Raw genomic sequence first — 19,662 nt, forward strand, 5'->3', positions numbered from 1 at the left:
AACATCTTCAGTAATCATATCTTTTTTTATTTTTTTAGGAGCATCAGCGACTAAGGCCATGTTACTCTGTGTATATTGTCAATGAATTTGTTTGCATCCTGAAATCAATTTTCTGTTTTGTTGGACAAAAAACCCCTGAGTTTCCAGAAGAAAAAAAAAAAAAATACTACCCTCGCCCAACTAACTCAGCCACATTGTGAAAAATACCCATAAAAATTCCTCCAGTCATCAATGGGATTCGAACTCACGTTTTTTCCACCTGGTGTGGAGTGGAGGGCGATTCTATCAACTGTGCTACCCACGAGGGCTTCAGTAGTCATATCATCAAAACCTTCCCCTCCTACCAATGTAGCAAGTTCTTCTATCACACCGATTCTGTTTTCTGCCGGTTCAACCATATTTCCTGAATGAACTGACCCACATTTTCCCACACTCATTTAACGTTGACGGTTTTACTTCTTTCAGCAATAAAGCTATGATTCTGATACATATACAATTGAGAAATGTTTCCATGCTGCCATTACTTCAATAGATTTAGAATCAATTTTTTTCAAAATCCATTGTAACGATTTTCTGATGTAATGAGTTTTAAAGGTGGATATAATGTCTTGATCTAATGGCTGAATGAAAGCAGTTATGTTCCTACCATCACAGTATAACTGTGGTGGTAGGAACATAACTTCAATGTTTGGATGACTTAAATCTTTTGGATGGCCTGGTATGATATTCAATAGTAATAAAACTTTGAAATCTAGATTTTTCCACAAACTCAACAAGCACAAGTTCAATAGCATAGAACGTAACATGGGGATTTCCCAACAAAATAAAATACAGGGATTTCTCAGTCAACAGCAGGGATTCAAAAAGAGTGGAAATGTTGAAAATTTACATTTAACGTAATAACAGGGTCTTCCCTGCACAGAGTTCAAAAATACCCTGTTATGTGAGATTTACTGAAATTCTCTAGCCATGTTAGAGCAAAACAGTGTTATAAGTACTGTGTTGCGCAAGGATTGCTGCAATTTATCAATCATGTTAGAGCGAAACCATGTTGTGGAAGTACCGGGTTATACAGGAGTTGCCTGTATTCTACACAGGGTAGAATATTTCTCATAGTGGCAGCCAACTAGTAAGCTAATCTAATTAATAAATAGAATTTCATAACAAAATTGATAAAATTTAAAGCTGGTTATAACAAGGAAACAATAATGTATCTGATTTCATACCCTGTTTTGAGATATGGCCATACATTTTAATATGTTATTGTTGTTGTTGTTGTTATTTGGTTTTTAGGAGCATTAGCAACTAAGGCCATATTGCTCCGGGATATGCGGTGGTCATTCTCTGACCTTTCCGCATCCTCCGTATTTGGTGGTGACGGGCTCGAACCCCGGTCTAATCAAGAAGCGTGTGCTATACACTGCTGCTCCTTCCCACCTGGCCACGGAGGCGCCTTCTTAATATGTTATATAATATAGTTCAATCTGTGGGATAGGTATTTAAACAATCTGTATATATAATATACATAGAAGGGACTACTACAGTATATAATAAGGATTCTTTTTACATCTCCTACACTTAACTTGTTAGTACAAATCTTATAAACTATACCTCAGGGGTCATTATTACCACAGGATCACCAGTTCTTTCCAAGCTTTATATTTTCCATTCACAATCATATGAGTACATTTTCTACACAAATATATATAAATTATCCTTGATGCCAAATTTTTCTAAAATTTGAAAGAACAGATTTAAATCCTAAATGCAGGCTCTTGATATGTTCCCATGTTTTCTCTTAATTTGACAATATTGGCATCCCTGCTTGGCCTAAAAAAACTGTTCTTTCCCCAAGTTTACATTCAACAATACTTCTTATGAGGACTTTTTTTTTGTTGCAATATGCATACTGGCTAACACAACAGAAATCAGTAAATTTTTTTGTCATGACATGATTTATATAATATATCATTCCATGAAAAATAAATCACTTTATCTCTCCAGTAAATGTGAGCAAGGATTTAGTCTATGAATAATTGTGACTGCTCAAGAACATCACTGTTTCCCAGCACTACCACTGCTTTTCTATTTATCAAAACTGTGGGCTATGGGCCTGCCTTTTCAGCTGTTCAATTCACATCAATTTATATCTCCAAACTGACCACCTCATTACTGATACCCAAAACAGGATATGGCAGTGGCATGATGCAAACGAGAACATGACTATGATACATATTAGCAGCATGCTCTGATATGTAATTTCATATTATTTTCTCTGTTATTTTATTATTTAAATGTATATTAGAAATAGAAATATTATAGCATGGTATTTCACTGTTTTATTTGGCGATGGGTTTTATACCCCCTTACACCTCTGTTTGGCAAGCATACCAGTCAACTTTTTTTGTAGACAAAAATTCCCTACTTTTCACCTTCTCTAATATACTTGATAAGTTTTATCTAGTAAGCTGAGGAGTGACACTGAATTTTGACATTCAATTTTATTTCCCTTTTTATACATTAGTACAATTAATACTGTTCTCCAATCTTCTGCAACTTATCCTTTGGAAACTCACCTCCAGATGATTTAATGTAAGGCGCCTCTGTAGCCAGGTGGGAAGGAGCAGCAGTGCGTAGCACACGCTGCTTGATTACACCGGGGTTCGAGCCCGTCACCACCAAATATGGAGGATGCGGAAAGGTCAGGGATTGACCACCGCATATTCTTGGAGCAATATGGCCTTAGTTGCTAATGCTTCTAAAAAAAAAACCAAACAACACAAACGATTTAATGTAACTGCTATGATGCTATTTTTTCCTCTGACTTTTAGTATTACAGGTATTTTTATTTATATCTGTTGCCTTTCTATACAGGTAGCCCTCAGTTTAAGATGGTTTGTTTTGCGACGATTCACAATAATGATGGTTTTGAAACCAGAAGGCCAAAATTATCAAAAAAACTATAAAAAATTTCAAAAATGTGCAACTATAAATATCAGATATGATGTAAAGAAAAAGCTTGTCAATCAGAGATGAGAACTATCCTCATCTAAGCCAATCAAGGATGATGTGGCTGGAGATACGAGGAGAGGAACACTCAGTTAGCTTATTGGTGTACTATTGTTGGGCACTATTTTAATTAAAAATTGATTAGATTAATAAAATAAGAGCAGCCAAGTCTAGTAAGAGAAATGCAGTAAAGCCAAGCAAATGTAAAAATGGCACTAAAAAGTCAGGATGAGGTTACAGCTGAATATGTAACAGAGCTGTTGGATAACCATGGACAGCAGCTTTCCAATGAAGATCTGGAAGAAATGGCTAAAGAACTAAGGCAATAGAAGGAGGGGGGGAAAGAAAAAGATGAAGAGCCTCTTCTAAAATGAATACAGTCATTCCTCGTATAGCACGAGAGTTGTGTTCCTAGGAACCCTCGTGCAATGCAATATCGTGCAATGTAATAATAATAAATCATTACCAAACACAATAAATAATCGTAATAAAATACTTAAGTATTTTATTACGATTTATATTGTAATAAAATACTTAAGTATTTTATTACAACTATTACATAATAAAATATTGCTAATGCTTTTGCTTCTATCGTAAGCAAACGTGTTCTTCGTTTGATTTTCTAACCAAACAAATGACAGCCGTTCCATCTCTTCCAATTCTTGTGTCTTGATCTAATGGATTTTATTACACTTTGAGTTGTTCCTGCTACAAAAGTTGTTTTTATTTTCTCTGCATTCTTTCAAATTCTCGGAATTGCGTCATCTAGGCCTGTAGCACATGCAATATCACATGTTCTTTCATTTCGCTCAAAGTGTTTCACAATTTCATATTTTTTCTCTAACAGAGGCGGACTGGCCATAAGCCTTACCAGGGAAATCCCGGTGGGCCGGAAGCCAGAAGTGTGATTTTGGCCATAAACGCTAGTATGAGACCGCTAAAAATTTTCCCAGGTAAGAATTTTTGACCCAGTCCACCTGTGTCTATCAATATTGCTTTCCTTTTTCTCTCTGAACCTGTAGTGCCTTCACCAGGATGCTTCCTTTTCACAACTTTGAAGTATTTTACTCATTTTTAGGGAATAAAGCACAATTACAAAATTAGGAGGCAAGTTTGATACACATAAACAAAGCTGTGGGCGTGTAGCAACTGAATAAACAACACAATTATTAACACCTCACATTTTACTAAAGCACATTTCTGGGGGTTACTACCATAAAACAATAAAAACAATTTCCAGTTGCGTTTCTGCTAGTGGAATCTGTTATAAACTGGTAGCAAACTTGATCTAATTGCATTTGTGATAATACCAATAGCTGCAATTGTGTGGGTTTTTACGTTATTATGGTGAAATGTGTATCCGCTTCACTGATATAAAAAATATAAATACATTTTCAGAACCTTCTCTTCGTTGATATCGTGTTGCATTCAGTTGGAATGATTCCGCGTTCAACTGCCATTTCTTGTAAACACAAAGGCAAATCGTGCATAAGCGAATTCGGTTCATGTTACATACGATATCGTTCCCCTATTTATAAATCGTGTATGATCGAATTCGTGTAGTGTAAACACGTGTTATACGAGCATAATTTATCCATTGCCCCTTATTCTGAGATTCTCAAAGGAAGAAAGAGGAAATCTCAACAGTCAACACCGTATCCTTCCTTCAAAAAAAAAAAAAAGGGACTTCATCAGAGAAGTAAAATCTCTGCATTACACCACTGTCAAAAAAAAAAAAAAAAAATCAATGCACAGGCCTTACAGTGGTGGTTACAAAAAGGTCTGGGCTTTGAACATATCAAAGTAAATGTACAAAATTTAATTTTTTTATTTAATTATTTTTAGTTTGGTTATTTTATACTGCATTACATTTAATTGATTTATATTCATAAAAATACTGTTTCACATTCATTTCAGAGCTTTAAATACAGTGGATTCTGGTTATTTGGGCCACCAGTTAATCGGGGCAGCCGTTTATTTGGAGCAAATCATAAAAAAATAGAGCCCAATCGAGAAAGTAGCCAGGGTTTACTTCGCTTGATTGGGACAACATGCACTAGTCCCGATGTGTCCCAAATAACTGGAATCGACTGTATAATAATATTATATTATGTATGTCAATTTTGAGAGTGGCCTGGAATGTAACTCATTGACTTACATTATATAATTAGATTCATTTTACACCAATTTTTTTTTTTTTTTTTTTTTGTGACAGTTCCGTCAGGGACGGAACCCCATCGTAAACTGGGGGCTACCTATATTTGATATTGTCAATGACAGTATCCAAAATTTTCCATATTTCAATTTTCCTTTTCTTCAGTAGTCTTCATCTTCTTCATTTAAGTATAGCATCAAATTCCATCAAGTTGTTGTCATTTGGTTTTTAGGAGCATTAGCAACTAAAGCCATATTGCTCCGGGAATATGCAGTGGTCATTCCCTGACCTTTCCGCATCCTCCGTATTTGGTGGTCATGGGCTTGAACCCCGGTCTAACCATCGAGTTGTCAATGATAAGATAACACAATTTGAGCTGCACAAATTTTGAATCCCTATGTACATTTAATTGCCATTTCCAAATCTGAGAGCATATCAAATTTTTTCTGTCTCAACAAATTTTCTATACCTCTTATTTTAACTCATACTACCATTTTTAATTTGCTATTCAATTTTTTTCTGTCAGGAGTTCTAAAGAGTTATTGTTGTTATTTGGTTTTTAGGAGCATTAGCAACTAAGGCCATATTGCTCCGTGTATATGCGGTGGTCATTCCCGACCTTTTCGCATCCTCCGTATTTGGTGGTGACGGGCTCGAACCCCGGTCTAATCAAGAAGCGTGTGCAACGCACTGCTGCTCCTTCCCACCTGGCTCCGGAGGCGCCTGTTCTAAAGAGTATTTTAAGAGTTCCGTTGATGTTTACAATAGTGTGAACCACACAACTCTGGGTAGTTCACACTACACAGAGTTGTGTAGTTCTACACAGTTCCATAAGAGGATTAATTTTGAATTAGCTAAAATCAATATTAGTAAAATTAGCTCAACTTGTGGATAATGATGTCTTTTCTAAAGTTACAATAAGTCCAAGCTCTGTTATTGTCAATGGAGGCAACAAAGCATCTCCAGATAGTAAAGATAGAAAAACATAATGGAGAGAGAGAGAGAGAGAGAGAGAGAGAGAGAGAGAGAGAGAGGCCTTCTTTTCAAATTATGTACAGGTATTGAAATACCAGTGTTGAAATAGCATCCCACTCCTTTATTAATATGTTTTGGTGTGCCAGCCAGTTTTATGGCACATCAGAATTTAAGGCTATTGTGCGCTCCTGGCCAGTAATAGGGTACAATAAAGATACATACAAATGTATCTTTATTGTATCTTTATAAAGATACAAATGTATCTTTATAAAGATACATACAAATGTATCTTTATTTGTATGTTTATTATAAGATTAGTCTCATTACTTTGTGGTTCCTCCTTGTATAATACTTGATAGTAAAAGTATATTTTTTGGAAGACAAAAACATGGGTTTTGAGTGTAATAATATGAGTGATGTGTACAGCAATTTCAGTTTCTGCCCTCTAACTTGTTACATCGTTAACCTTCATATACGTATACACACAGATACAGGGTCATCGAAAAAGGTGTCCATGATTTCATGATAAAATAACAACGCCGCAAATACTTACATCAATCAATTGATTTATTTGTTAATATCTACAGGAATATCTCAAGTTTTACTTCATACCTTAGTATGTTTCAATGTGAGTACCGTTCATTGCTCGGCAAACATCCAAGCAGTAGTCGACCTCTGTCCATGTGCACTCAATCATTTCCGGCATAATGGTTGCTATTGCAGCTGTGATCCTCTCTCTTAAATGGTGCAGATCTCAAATCTTTTTTGCGTAGATGATATTCTTTAGGTAGCCCCATAAGAAAAAGTCTAATGATGTCAGGTCAGGACTTCTTGGTGGCCAAGGCATAGGTCCACCTCTTCCGATCAAATGACCAGCAAACCTGTCATTTAGGGCATCCTGCACATTACAGCTAAAATGAGGCAGTGCGCCATCTTGCTGAAAAATCACAGAAACTCCTTCTCTTTCTGTCTTCAACTTGAGGGAAAACATAAAGCTGAAGCATATCCAAATAAATGTTGCCAGTTATTGTCCTTTCAGCAAACATAAATGGGCTAGCAAGCAATCGTGTATTAGTCCACACCACACGTTTAATTTAGGAGTATCACATACATACTGGTGAACTTCATTTGGTTGCTGTGACCCCCAAATTTTACAATTGTGATGATTATGTGGAAGGTTGCTTCATCACTAAACAAAATGCATTTTAAATAACTTTCATCACTGTCAATCTCATTTAACGTGGCACTAGCAAATTCAGTACGTCTGGGACAGTCTTCAGGTTTGATTTTGTGTTCAAGTTGTATCTTGTATGCATGCAGTCTCAGCTGTTTAGGAAGCACATTCTGAATGGTGGTCTTTGGAATGCCAAGCTCCAGGCTGTGACAAGCGATGGATTTCTTCGGACTACATAAGCAAGACTGTCTCAAGTGCTCCATATTCTCTTCAGACGTTGGTGGCCTGGAGATTTCTTAATGTCTACACTGCCAGTTTCCTTAAACTGATTAAACCGACACATTATACCAACGTCTTGTCTGCAAGTATGTCGGTATTGACGTTGCACTGTCATGGCAGATTTAAATTCAGCGTATCACAACACACACTGTGCTTTCTGTTGCACAGTCACCATCTTACTAGCACTGACTGAGGCATTACATGTAGGAGTCATTCTGCGCACATTCATGGCGCAGCCAGTCATTTTTGAAGTGTCAAATAAAACTAACAGTGAGTTACCACACTGTTTTCTGCTATGATCACAGGAATCGATAAAATATTTGTCCTTTATTTGTGTTTGATGCCTAATCCATGTGTTTCTTTTCTTATCTAACAGTCTGATTCCTAATATAATTCGTTCCATTCTTCGCTGTGTAGTTTTCAGCTTCTCTTCTATTCTTTTGATGAGTGCCCAAGTTTCACTTCCATAAGTAATAATGGGGAGTATACACTGGTTCAATATTTTACGTTTCAGACAAATTGGGATACTGCTCCTAAGCATGTGACTATATTTCCTGAATGACTCCATCTGAAATTTATTCTTCTCTTGAGATCCAGCCATTTATCATTATTACAGATAATGACTTTTCCTAGGGAAATATATGAATCCGCCTTTTCAATTACTGCTCCTTCGGTGATTATATCCCTTTCTGTGGCATACTTGTTCATCATTACTTTTGTTTTAGCTATATTCATCGTTAGTTTGAAATCCTTACTAACTCTGCATAACTGATTAAGATTTTCCTCTAATTCTTCAGAATCGTGGCTTATAATCACAATGTCATCTGCAAATTGTAAATGGTTTAGGTACTCTCCATTCAAATTGACTCCTTTCTGCAACCAGTCCAATCTTTTGAAAGCTTTGGAGATATTGTCTCCCCTTGTTGAATTCCTTTCTCAATTTTAAATTTGCTACTGTCTTTGTCTAGTCTAATAAAGCAGGTAGCGTTCTCATATATTTTCTTCAAAATCAATATATGAGATTTCTATGCCTTGTCTTTCCAGTACCCAAAACATTGCCTTATGCTGTATGGAGTTAAATGCCTTTTCATAATCAGAAATTTCCAATTTCTGATTTATCTCCTTTCTTATGCAGCAAAATTATGATTGCATTATTCCTCCTTAGGTATCACGCCTTTTCTAATGTATTTTGTGAAGAGTCTTGCCAGTTTCGGTGTCATGCCTCTGCCTCCTAATTTTAACAACTCTACAGTAACTTCATCTTCACCTGGAGCTTTCTGATTCTTCATTTTCTTCAATGCATGTTCTATCTCATCAGAAAGGATATTGGATATGTTGTATATGTTGCTAATTTGTGATCCATCTTCCCCACTGCTGGCATCGGAGCAATATGGCCTTAGTTGCTAATACTCCTAAAAACCAAATAAACAAACAAAAAACGAACTGCTGGCATCATTCCTTCACTCCTTATATAATTCTTTATAACAGTCTTCTGCTATTTAAATTATGACTTCTCTGCTATTTATAAGTACACCAACACTATTCTTCAGTTTTAGTATCATTTGTCTTTCTGTATTACTGCTCCTGACTGCTGATTTAAGCCCTTTGTTTTCCCTTAATGCTTGTTCTACTTTTCTTGTGTTAAATCTTCTTACATCCTCTCTGAGTCTCTTTCTAATGGCTTTGCATAAAACTCGTACACTCAATTTTGTCCTTGTCAGTGTTTATCTTACTCATCATTAGTCGTCTTTGATTCACCATGACAAGTGTTTCTTGACTAATTTTTTCTTCTTTGGATTTCTTTTTACCTATAGGTTTCTTGAGCTGTATCACTTTCAGAAAGTTGTTGTATTCCTTGGTCCTGAAAGGTCTGCAGAAGCTCAAACTTGTTCGAGTACAAGTTCGGAACTTGAGTTCCAGAACACACTGCTTTTTCTTCTCTTCTGCTATCTCGAACACCTTTGTGTTATTTACTCGAGTCAGTTTTTTCCTGTGATCACTTCCAACTTACATTCACAATATATCTTCTGTCAGTGAGGATGAAACCGATTTCATTAGTCGTTAATCCATTTAGGCTCTTCCATGTCCACTTTCTGTTTGCCTTTTTCTTGAAAAGTGTTCATTACTGACATTCCTTGAGATTCTGTAAATTCCACAAGTCTTTCCCCAATTTCAAAATTTCCTATAGTTTCCCTTTCTGTACTGTTTTGTCTATTTCCAACTTCAGCATTGAAGTTTCCCATAATAATGGTATAGTGAGTTTTTTGTTCATCTAGAAGTCTCTCAACTTTGGTGTACCTCTTCAACCTCTTCATCATCGCGACTCGACGTTGATTCATATATCATTATAATCTTTAGTCTGTACCCCTTAGAAATCCTGAGTAGTAGCCTTGACACCCTTTGTGATGTACTTTTGAATTCCAAAATGTTGTTTTTTATATCTTTATGGACCAGACAGCCAACTCCACCTTCGCTCTTTTCACTGTTTCCCTTCGTGTACAGCAGCTATCCACCTGATAAACTTATAAGTGATTAATTTCTTCTTGTTTCAGCCAAGCCAATGATATTCCAATTCACATTTTATAATTCCCTTTCCAGCTCTAATATCGGAAGATATATATATACATCCAGTAAACTCTCATGACACACACTTATAGCATTATCCCACTTATATCACTTTTTTTTTTTTAATTGCACCAAAGAAAGAATAAACCATATAACCCTCCTCCCTCTTGATTTTTGGGTTTGAGAAATGGATGATAAAGACTAAATTCTAGAAATTGTTCATGGCCCATCTCTTTGCTTCATACAAGAGTTGGTCCATAAGTAATACCTCTCTAGCCATTAAAGTATAAATACAACAAATACAAAGTTGAAATTTATATCATTTATTAAACAAAAACTGGGAAGCATGTATACATTATTCTATGTATTTACCCTTTTTTATCAATGCCTTTTTGCCACCATTCTATCCAACTCACATATGAACTGTAGTAAAAGGATGAACCCTGCTGTTGAAACCAGGTTGTCAATGTCTTTCTCAGCTCCTCATTTTATAGCCCTATTAAGTTTATCAAGTATTTGGCAATATCTTTCCTTATTTATAGTTTTAACCTTTCTTTCAAAAAACAACCAAAAGTGGGGGCCATAACTTTATGTTATGATATGCCAATTTGAGGTTTCTCCTTCACTGGAAGTTCGATAGACTGGCATTTAGAATAAGGGTCATAATGGAAAGCTCATGTCTCATCCCGTTATACAGCCTTTAAAGAAATCTCCTTAAAAGTTATTGCACTCCTGTGGCAGATCTCCTGCCTGAAGAATTTCATTTTTCTCAGGGAAAACTTGGGTATCCATTTACAGCATATTTTCCTATAATGTAATAGTGCTTGCATTACTTCATGTGTGGTTATTGTCCTGTCTTTCTGGATCATCTCCTCCAAAATATCAGGGTTTTTTTATTTTTTATTTTTCAATGCGCACACGCACGCACACACACACACACACACACACACACACACACACACACTGGTCTTCTTCTTCTCCTTGGTTGGCCACAAATGTCAGTGACTTCTCTTTAAAATGTGTAAACATTTCTTTATATCAATAGTGTCTTGTTGGCATACTTTCCTCAATCTTTTATGAATCCAGACAGCAGTTTTCTCCTGGCTTGAAAAGGAACTCTATGACAGAAATGGACATCAGTTTGACTGTTCAACTTCTGATCTATAAAAACACAGAAACTTTTATTTTAGTATGTTCATATCTTAATATCTATACTAGCAATATATGAAATGCCATAGTACTAATTCAATTGCAATAATGCCTATTTTTCAAAGATTTGAATCCTTGAAGGTAGATATGCTGCTCTTTACAACTCAGTGTCCAGCTATTCATCGCTGCATTCACATGGTCTCCTCAGCTTTTTGGTTTTTTTGTTATTCAACATTATTCATCTGTTTTATTTGCTGGCACAGTAATTTTGTGCGTGCGTGTAAATGTAGCCTCAAGAAATTTCATTAATGATAGCTAAACTAAATTATGTTTAGTTATATATTTATTTAATAAAATATTTTTTTTTAATTTTCATTCTTTTTAAAGAAAAAAAAAGTTGAAGGTGCCAAAAACCAAACATAGCACATTAAGTGTGCAGGTTTCCAACTTACATATAAATATTGCAAAAAAAAAAAAAAAAAAAATCATGTTATCTGTTAAAATATTGATGAAATATAGCCTGAAAAAAAGAGAAGGGGGCATCACACTTAATGCTTTTCTGCTTACCGGGGGCCAGTCTCTTAGAAAGCACTATAATAGGAGTTTATTATGTACCACACAAACACAATTTTTATATCTTACCAGGGGTTTAGAAGCAAGTGTGCCATTTAATGTACCCTTCTCTTCATCGTTCTGCTGTTGTGGATTTTGATCTTGTTTATCATCCCTATCTACATCCTCCTCATCATCATCATCTTCCTCATCATCTTCTTCTTCCTCCTCATCTTCTGGTATATCTTGTTTGGCAACTAATTTGTCTTCTTTTAGTGATGATTCTTCTGAATAACAACAACAACAAAAAAAAAAAAAAGCGCTTTGAATAATATCACTCATTAATACAAAGCAAAGAATGCATACCATTTATACAAGTTAATTCCAAATATTTTACAATTAGTATTATAAACCCTACATATATATACAATTCTTGTTTCTTCTTTTTATATATGATTTATTCAACCTTGATGCCTCCTACAATATAGGTCAGTCGTTCCCAAACTTCTTTGGCTACTGTCCCTTCAGTTCCATAAACTCACTCCCAGTGCCAGTACCCTACCCTATAAAGAGCATTTTCAGACTAGTGGTGAAGTTTCTTTTTTTTTTTTTTTTTTTGCTGTTTTAATTATTCAAACTCCAGCAGGCTTGAAATTCTGAGCTGTGCTGGTTCAGAGGCTAAAGATCATAAGGCTTTTGCTATTACATGTGATCTTTTAAAAAAACTGATAAATTTGTGCCTATTAGATAGTCAAACAATCCTTACCATACACTTCACATTTTTGATCTCTTCTCTTCACAAACAGTCCTTCAAAGTACATGGGGAGAAAATGCAACTTGATGATAGTCTTTTTTGCAATTGAGCTTCTATCCCTGAGCCATTCTCAGCTTTGTGTCATTTGGAATTACAACAAATTGAAACAGAATGAACTGTACAGTTTCTGTTCCTCTTTTAATTTGTTTGGCTAGTGTTTTTAAATCTCCTGATATTTTCATCCTTTAGCTAAATCATGCCTTTCCAAACACTATCTAAGTCTTTTCAAGATAACAAAAAACCATAGTGCAATTGTTTTATATCCAAATCTCTAACATCATCTTCTGCAACCAAAGCTCAAAACAGTTGTAAACAAGTTAACCTGGCAGCTAGTGGGAAACAGAGTGCCAGGTCACCTGACAGATGACCAACTTTCTTTTTAATTTCTGGAAAAAAGTTTTTGATTTTTTTTTTTTTTTTTTATTCTGCTTCATTTCATCTTTTCTTAATGGAGTGCAATATAGTGCAATATATAATGTGTAATTTTTATTTTTAATAAAAAAACCAAATATTTAAAAATGCTGTGTTTTACATCTTTTATTTAAAAATTGGGTCAGCCATGACCCAATATACGTACATCTCTCCCGTGCCTATCTATCATTATGCCTACTACCACCAAATTCAAGCCGACCGGGCTAGCTGGGTGGGTAAAGTGCCTGCCTTAATTAATTAGATTTTGAATAAATGTGCAATTAATTGTTACTGTTTTGAATTTTGTGTTATTATCTTCCATAATGGGTTGTGCAAACCACTATGGAAATAGTTTGCACAACCACCCGCTTCACAATTCACTCTTAAAATGGAGAAATCAAATTTTAATAAAAGAAAGTCAAATAGTAGTGATCTGTCGAGTTGGAAGGGAATAGAGACAGCAAGATGAATTTGAAAGAATGGCATAGAGAAATTTTGAGCCAGAGGAAATGATAAAAGGAAGATTCTAGATTGCAATATATAATATCAGACAGGCATATGCACATGTAGTACCTTTAGAGGAAGGAATCACTCAACAAATAATCAAGACACAGGAAATCAGTGGTAGCTGAGGAAATCAACAGATCATATTCTGTAAGAAAAAAAGTAAGTTATACTTAGAAGGCAGCTGATGGAAAAATATGGAGATCACAGAGATTAGAACGAAGGCTATATGTGATATATGAATTAGAAATTTTTGGGAGGTCAAGTTCTTTTCTCAGATACTTTGTTCTATCAGTTTGAGCAAGTCATGATGCACATGACTTGTTACTTTATTAGGACCATGGAAGTTTTGGCTATATGAAGGAAGCTACACAAAAATATGTAAATTGCACATTTGGTGCAGTCAGTGGTTGCATTTTCATCCTGAAAATATCTGTTCATAAAACATTGCTGAGTGCACCCAATCTGCAATGATGTTCAGATATGCTGAAATTAAATTTCACTGACCACATACACATTTTATATTAAATACAGACATGGGATTGTTTATAGTACAGGCCCCCTGAGTTATTCCAGGTTTTTCAGTCTGAATAACATGCAAATCCGCCTGTGAACACACACGCGTACAGACATAATACACAACAGTTCAATACAGTCTAAGTCACTGATGCAATGCTTCATAAATATAGAGTTGACAGTTATACATATGAAATCATTTATTGCCATCCAATAAAGTAAGGGCAATACCCAGATGCAGCCAGGCCAGAGGGGGTTTACAGAATGATAATAATAACATACAAACTAGGTAAGTGTGGCTTTAACAAGGGAATAATATAAAATAAAAATGTAACCAACTCATTGAAGCTGGACATAAAAAAGTTTGCAAAAGCTAAAATTCCTAAAATTGCTAAAAACTTTCAATATGAGTAAGTTTAAAATACTTCTGCACATCTTGTCATGGATCCAGACATCAGGGTCCAGATTGAAGAACCAAATCTGTTTATTCTGGAAAATTGGCTCTGGTAGTATTTGGTGGAATTTGTCAATGAAGACAGTCCCAGATGTTAAGGAAGTCACTTTGACCAAGTGATCAGAGATATAAACACTGAATACCTTTATATTGCCAGTGAACAGCAGGAGGCACTATTTCAATTTGCTGGTACAGGTGATGTCAAGTTGATACAATAGGATGTCCAAGCTTTGAATTTAACCATCTGATGAGAAAATATTCAACTGACATGACAGGCCAAAGGGCAAATTTGAAGATGAAAGACTAGATTAGTGATGCATAAAGGAAGTAAGGTAGGAAACGGATGGAATGGAAAAATATTTCTGTATAGAAATATAATGTACAGATTGTGGATGAGGCTGCACTTCATAAACCAAAATACTGTTAGAATGGTAGAGATGAAATGGAATGAGAAAAGAATGTTTGGAATTCAGATGTATTCCTAAAAATTTAATCAGGTTTAGAGGGGGAATTATTTTAAACTGGATTATAACTTGTAGGAAAGAGGAGATTGTTGAAAGAGCAAATGGTAGATACTTGGTCTTCAACGGGTACAATCCAAAAAGTTCAATACAATCCAGGAAAGGCAGACAGTTCTGGAAGGGGTTGGTAAAGCCCTATAATACTTCTAAAATACTTAGAAGTATTTTAGGAAAATGCCATCAACATAACAGCTGAAGTTGAAGTGACCTGAAAGTAAAGGAAAGAGCATGGCCAAGAAAAACAAGGCTGGATTGGCTCCTCCTTGGGGCAGGCCTAAGCTAATGTTCACAATACGTTTTGCAGATTTGTCAGAAAAAAGAGTGATGGTAAAGTAACTGCTGAACCACTTTCAGCATGGGTCCTGAGATGCATTAATAGTTCTGGAGCAGAGATATCAGAAGATGAACAGAAATTAGTCAAAGGCAGCGGTGATATCAAGGAGGAAGCATGTTGCATAAATGCTGAAGAAGACATGTTTCAGTTGAACATACTGCCTATGCAGGCACCAACAAGATAATACAGCTGCATTAGGGACAGGAATGCAAAGGATGGGCAGAGGACTGTAAATAAGTTGTAGTCTGATGTGTCTCAATTTAGGCTTTTCAGCATCAATCGAAGAGTGTACACATGAAAGAAACTACACAAGGCACTGGAACCATTCTGTTTTGTACTCACAGTACAAGCTGTTAGGGGCATGTTTTCATGGCATAACATATTTCAATATCATTGACAATCAGGTAAATTAAGAAATATTGCATGTTTACTCCTATGGAAAGAGATACTTTCAAGATGACAATACAACCATTGACTACACCAAGTGTTTGAGTGGTGTGAGGAAGAATTTCAGCATCTTCTCTTTCCCGATCAATCCAATTCCCCAGATATCAATCCCTCTGACCATCCAAGGGCTGAACTAGAAAGGTGTGTTTGTCAACACACTCCATTGCCTAATTCACTCTAGGAACTGAAGACTGCTTTTTGGTCTAATATTCCTTGTGTGATAAATGCATCTAGCTCTAGCTGGTCTGGTTTACAAACAGGTTTTGTTTGGCAGCTGGCCTGCAAAAACCATCTTAAAACTATATCCTCAAAGGGTAAGGAATGTTGAGTCTAAACATGATGGCCACCATAAGTTTATGTATGGTAAGGGTTCCATATTCAGAATCTTAGGTTATAAAGTAATTATAGTGCAGTTGAAACCTGGTGTCAAGATCCACATGGCACATTATTTTTCTAAATTTCATTCAAAATATAACCTTATATTCTAAGCACAAATGTTGTATCTGTTACTTATGTAGTTCACAAATTATATATATATATAGTTTGATTGTTTAAACTACTTTAATTTTCTGGTATTTATTTTCTATATGGGTATTAAGGTTTATATGGAACAGGAGATTCAGTTAGAATGTGTAGTCTAACCTATTCCTGGGGGTCTGTAATGGTATTAAAGATATAATTAATATTTAATGAAGTTAAAGTTATAATTATAATTATTTTAACAATCTTTAAATAGCATTAAATAATCATCAAATCAATATCAACTAAACATTCCTTTACCTGGTCATCTACCCGCTACTTCATCGGGGGCTTTGAGCGGATCGATAGCCAGATTAAAGGAATGTCTCATAATTACCCGTTTCTGTTAACTCCTTATCAGTTTTGCCATTGTATCGAGATTATTTTTGCTCTTATAAATTATTTAGTTAATTGAATATGGATAGATATAATTTAATTTGTCATATCAGTTAATTTATATTTTTAGAAAAACTTTAATCTTAGCATCATAATCAGCAAACTGGTGGAGGAGATTGTTTCTCCTCCACCAGTTTGCTGATTACGATGCTAAGATTAAAGTTTTTCTAAAAATTTAAATTAACTGATATGACAAATTAAATTATATCTATCCATATTCAATTAACTAAATAATTTATAAGAGCAAAAATAATCTCGATACAATGGCAAAACTGATAAGGAGTTAACAGAAACGGGTAATTATGAGACATTCCTTTAATCTGGCTATCGATCCGCTCAAAGCCCCCGATGAAGTAGCGGGTAGACAACCAGGTAAAGGAATGTTTAGATGATATTGATTTGATGATTATTTAATGTTATTTAAAGATCGTTAAAATAATTATAATTATAACTTTAACTTCATTAAATATTAATTATATCTTTAATACCATTACAGACCCCCAGGAATAGGTTAGACTACATATTCTAACTGAATCTCCTGTTCCGTATAAACCTTAATACCTATATAGAAAATAAATACCAGAAAATTAAAGTAGTTTAAACAATCGAACTATAATATATCAAGCACATATAATGTCCAATTGCCACACAGCAATAGCATTAATGTAGCAAGTGATAAATTGAAAATAATCATTTAGACATTTATAATAATAATTTAAAAACACAATATATATATATATATATCCAATATTATAAATTAAATAAAATAAAACATAAGCCAGCAGTATTGCCATACTACTGGCTTATGTTTTATTTTATTTAATATATAATATTGGATGTATTTCAGCTTCATATGGAGGAATTGCATGTTGCTGCCTCTAATGAACGCCTATTTATTTATTTATTTATTTACTTTATTATAATTTAATTTATGTTAATATTTAATATAATTCAATGAGAGTATATATTTCGGCTTCATATGGAGGAATTGCAAGTTGCTGCCTCTAATGAATGCTTGATTATTTATTCATTTTATTATAATTTAATTTTCGTCAACATTTAATATAATTCAATAGTAATGGGTCGATATGCTAATTTAGCAACTCCTGTGTCGCCATCTATTTTCCTTTTTTCTTCTATATAAGCTGATTCAGTTTACAGTATGTCAGTGGTGTGGCTCTGCTCTAGAGTGCTGTCTGTTCTATAGTTTATTTTTCGCTGCATAACGACCACCGCCGTGCAAATCCTCTGCACTGGTGGATCGATCGGAGGAGGGAGGGTGAATTGGTACTTCGATCTTTTCACCATGGCGACGATTTGTATAGCAATTGAAATGCAGCGATTCCACGACCATTATTGGCCTCGTGGTCCTCTGTCGATATGGGGCATGATGGTCAGTCTATATTTATTTTAATTTATTTTGATTTTGTTATCGTTTGGTAGTTCCTTTAACCCTCTTTTGGTGATATTTCACGTCTTTCGGAACTGGTACCTCTCGGGGGGGGGGGGGGGGTACCGCTAAATTATTATATAATTGGCATTATCCTAAAATTTGTATAGTTTTTATTAATCGGATTTAAAAGTCGAAATTATACAAGGGTTATCGGGCTACTATTATGTCTATTCTTTTTTTCGTTCGTTTGTTTATTTGGGTTATTTTTATGTTAATTTTCGCTCTACAGTTTTTGCCATACTACTGGCTTATGTTTTATTTTATTTAATTTATAATATTGGATGTATTTCAGCTTCATATGGAGGAATTGCATGTTGCTGCCTCTAATGAACGTCTAATTATTTATTTATTTATTCACTTTATTATAATTTAATTTATGTTAATATTTAATATAATATGGTAGAGTAAAAAATTTTTATCAGATTGGCAATGAGGTAGCAGGTTGAGTGAGATTAGGTGCAGTCTGCGAAAGACCTGTGCATCAAAAACGCCCAGTGCATCAAAAACGCCCAAGTAACGTGCAAAGGCCCAACATCGGCACTGTGGCAAAAACCTAGAAGTACGATATATAATATAAAGTGAGAGTAAAACAAAATAGATGTTAAAATTTACAAATAATTCTTCGCTTAATACGGATATATATATATAACATCACCTGTAAACAACTTTGACTAGTTATAGGATAGTACAAGGTTGGACCTGCTTATGTTTATCTGTAATCCACTCTTGTAAAGGAACACAAAAAACTAGAGCACAATTATTTATCATGTGGTGTAAATCAATGTATTTTTGTTAATCTTTCACAAATCTTGCTTATCTGCACTATTCCCCCCGATCCAAAAAAAAAAAAAAAAAAAAAAAAGGCACAGCAGAATATTAAAAGTGCGGGGAAAAAAAAAAAAAAAAAAAATTAGACACAAGAGTTACTATTTTGCAAAAAAATGCTAAGTTTTCTGAAAAATCTATTACTGAATTACCTTTGGAAGCTGACATTTCTATAACTTTTGACATTTCAGGTTTAAGTATTTTATCTTTTGATTCTAATGGTGGTTCCTTTTTTTCATCAGCAGAGCCATTTGTTTTTTCTGAAGATTTTAGCTCAGTTCTATGAAATACAAAAAAAAAAAATTTCATTATCATTTCAAAGCATGTTGCTAAATGTAATCATAGAGATAAGAAACTGTATTGAGAAAAATGATACTAAGCAGTTAAAATAGTATTCATTTTCTTACTTTTTAACCCTTTCGGTGAAAAGTTTTCTGCACACCAAAGATTTACACCCCAATGAATTTCCATAGTGATGGATTCTGGTCTAAATGAGTTTCTCTGCAGAATTTTGAAGTCTTGTAAAAATCAAAACCTTGTATATGAATGCTTTAAGATATTAATATGCTCTTATCTTGACTTTAGTCACCACTAAAGTAAAATTAATGTC

At 34.7% G+C, this 19,662-nt stretch overlaps 1 protein-coding gene across 1 annotated transcript in view; it reads right to left on the reverse strand.

Moving 5' to 3' along the window:
* LOC150088646 (uncharacterized) overlaps positions 1 to 19,662 on the reverse strand; it is a 198,042-nt gene that overhangs the window by 85,829 nt on the left and 92,551 nt on the right. Inside the window, exons 4-5 of the mRNA XM_090370278.1 lie at positions 19,205 to 19,332; positions 11,949 to 12,145 (exon numbers count right to left, since the gene is read on the reverse strand). Of these exons, the coding sequence (XP_090226404.1) occupies positions 11,949 to 12,145; positions 19,205 to 19,332 (325 nt within the window). The remainder of the gene's footprint in view (positions 1 to 11,948; positions 12,146 to 19,204; positions 19,333 to 19,662) is intronic.

Source organism: Mastigoproctus giganteus, chromosome 3 (assembly GCF_048544385.1).
Source record: "Mastigoproctus giganteus isolate SK-2022 chromosome 3, ASM4854438v1, whole genome shotgun sequence".
NCBI lineage: Eukaryota > Metazoa > Arthropoda > Arachnida > Uropygi > Thelyphonidae > Mastigoproctus > Mastigoproctus giganteus.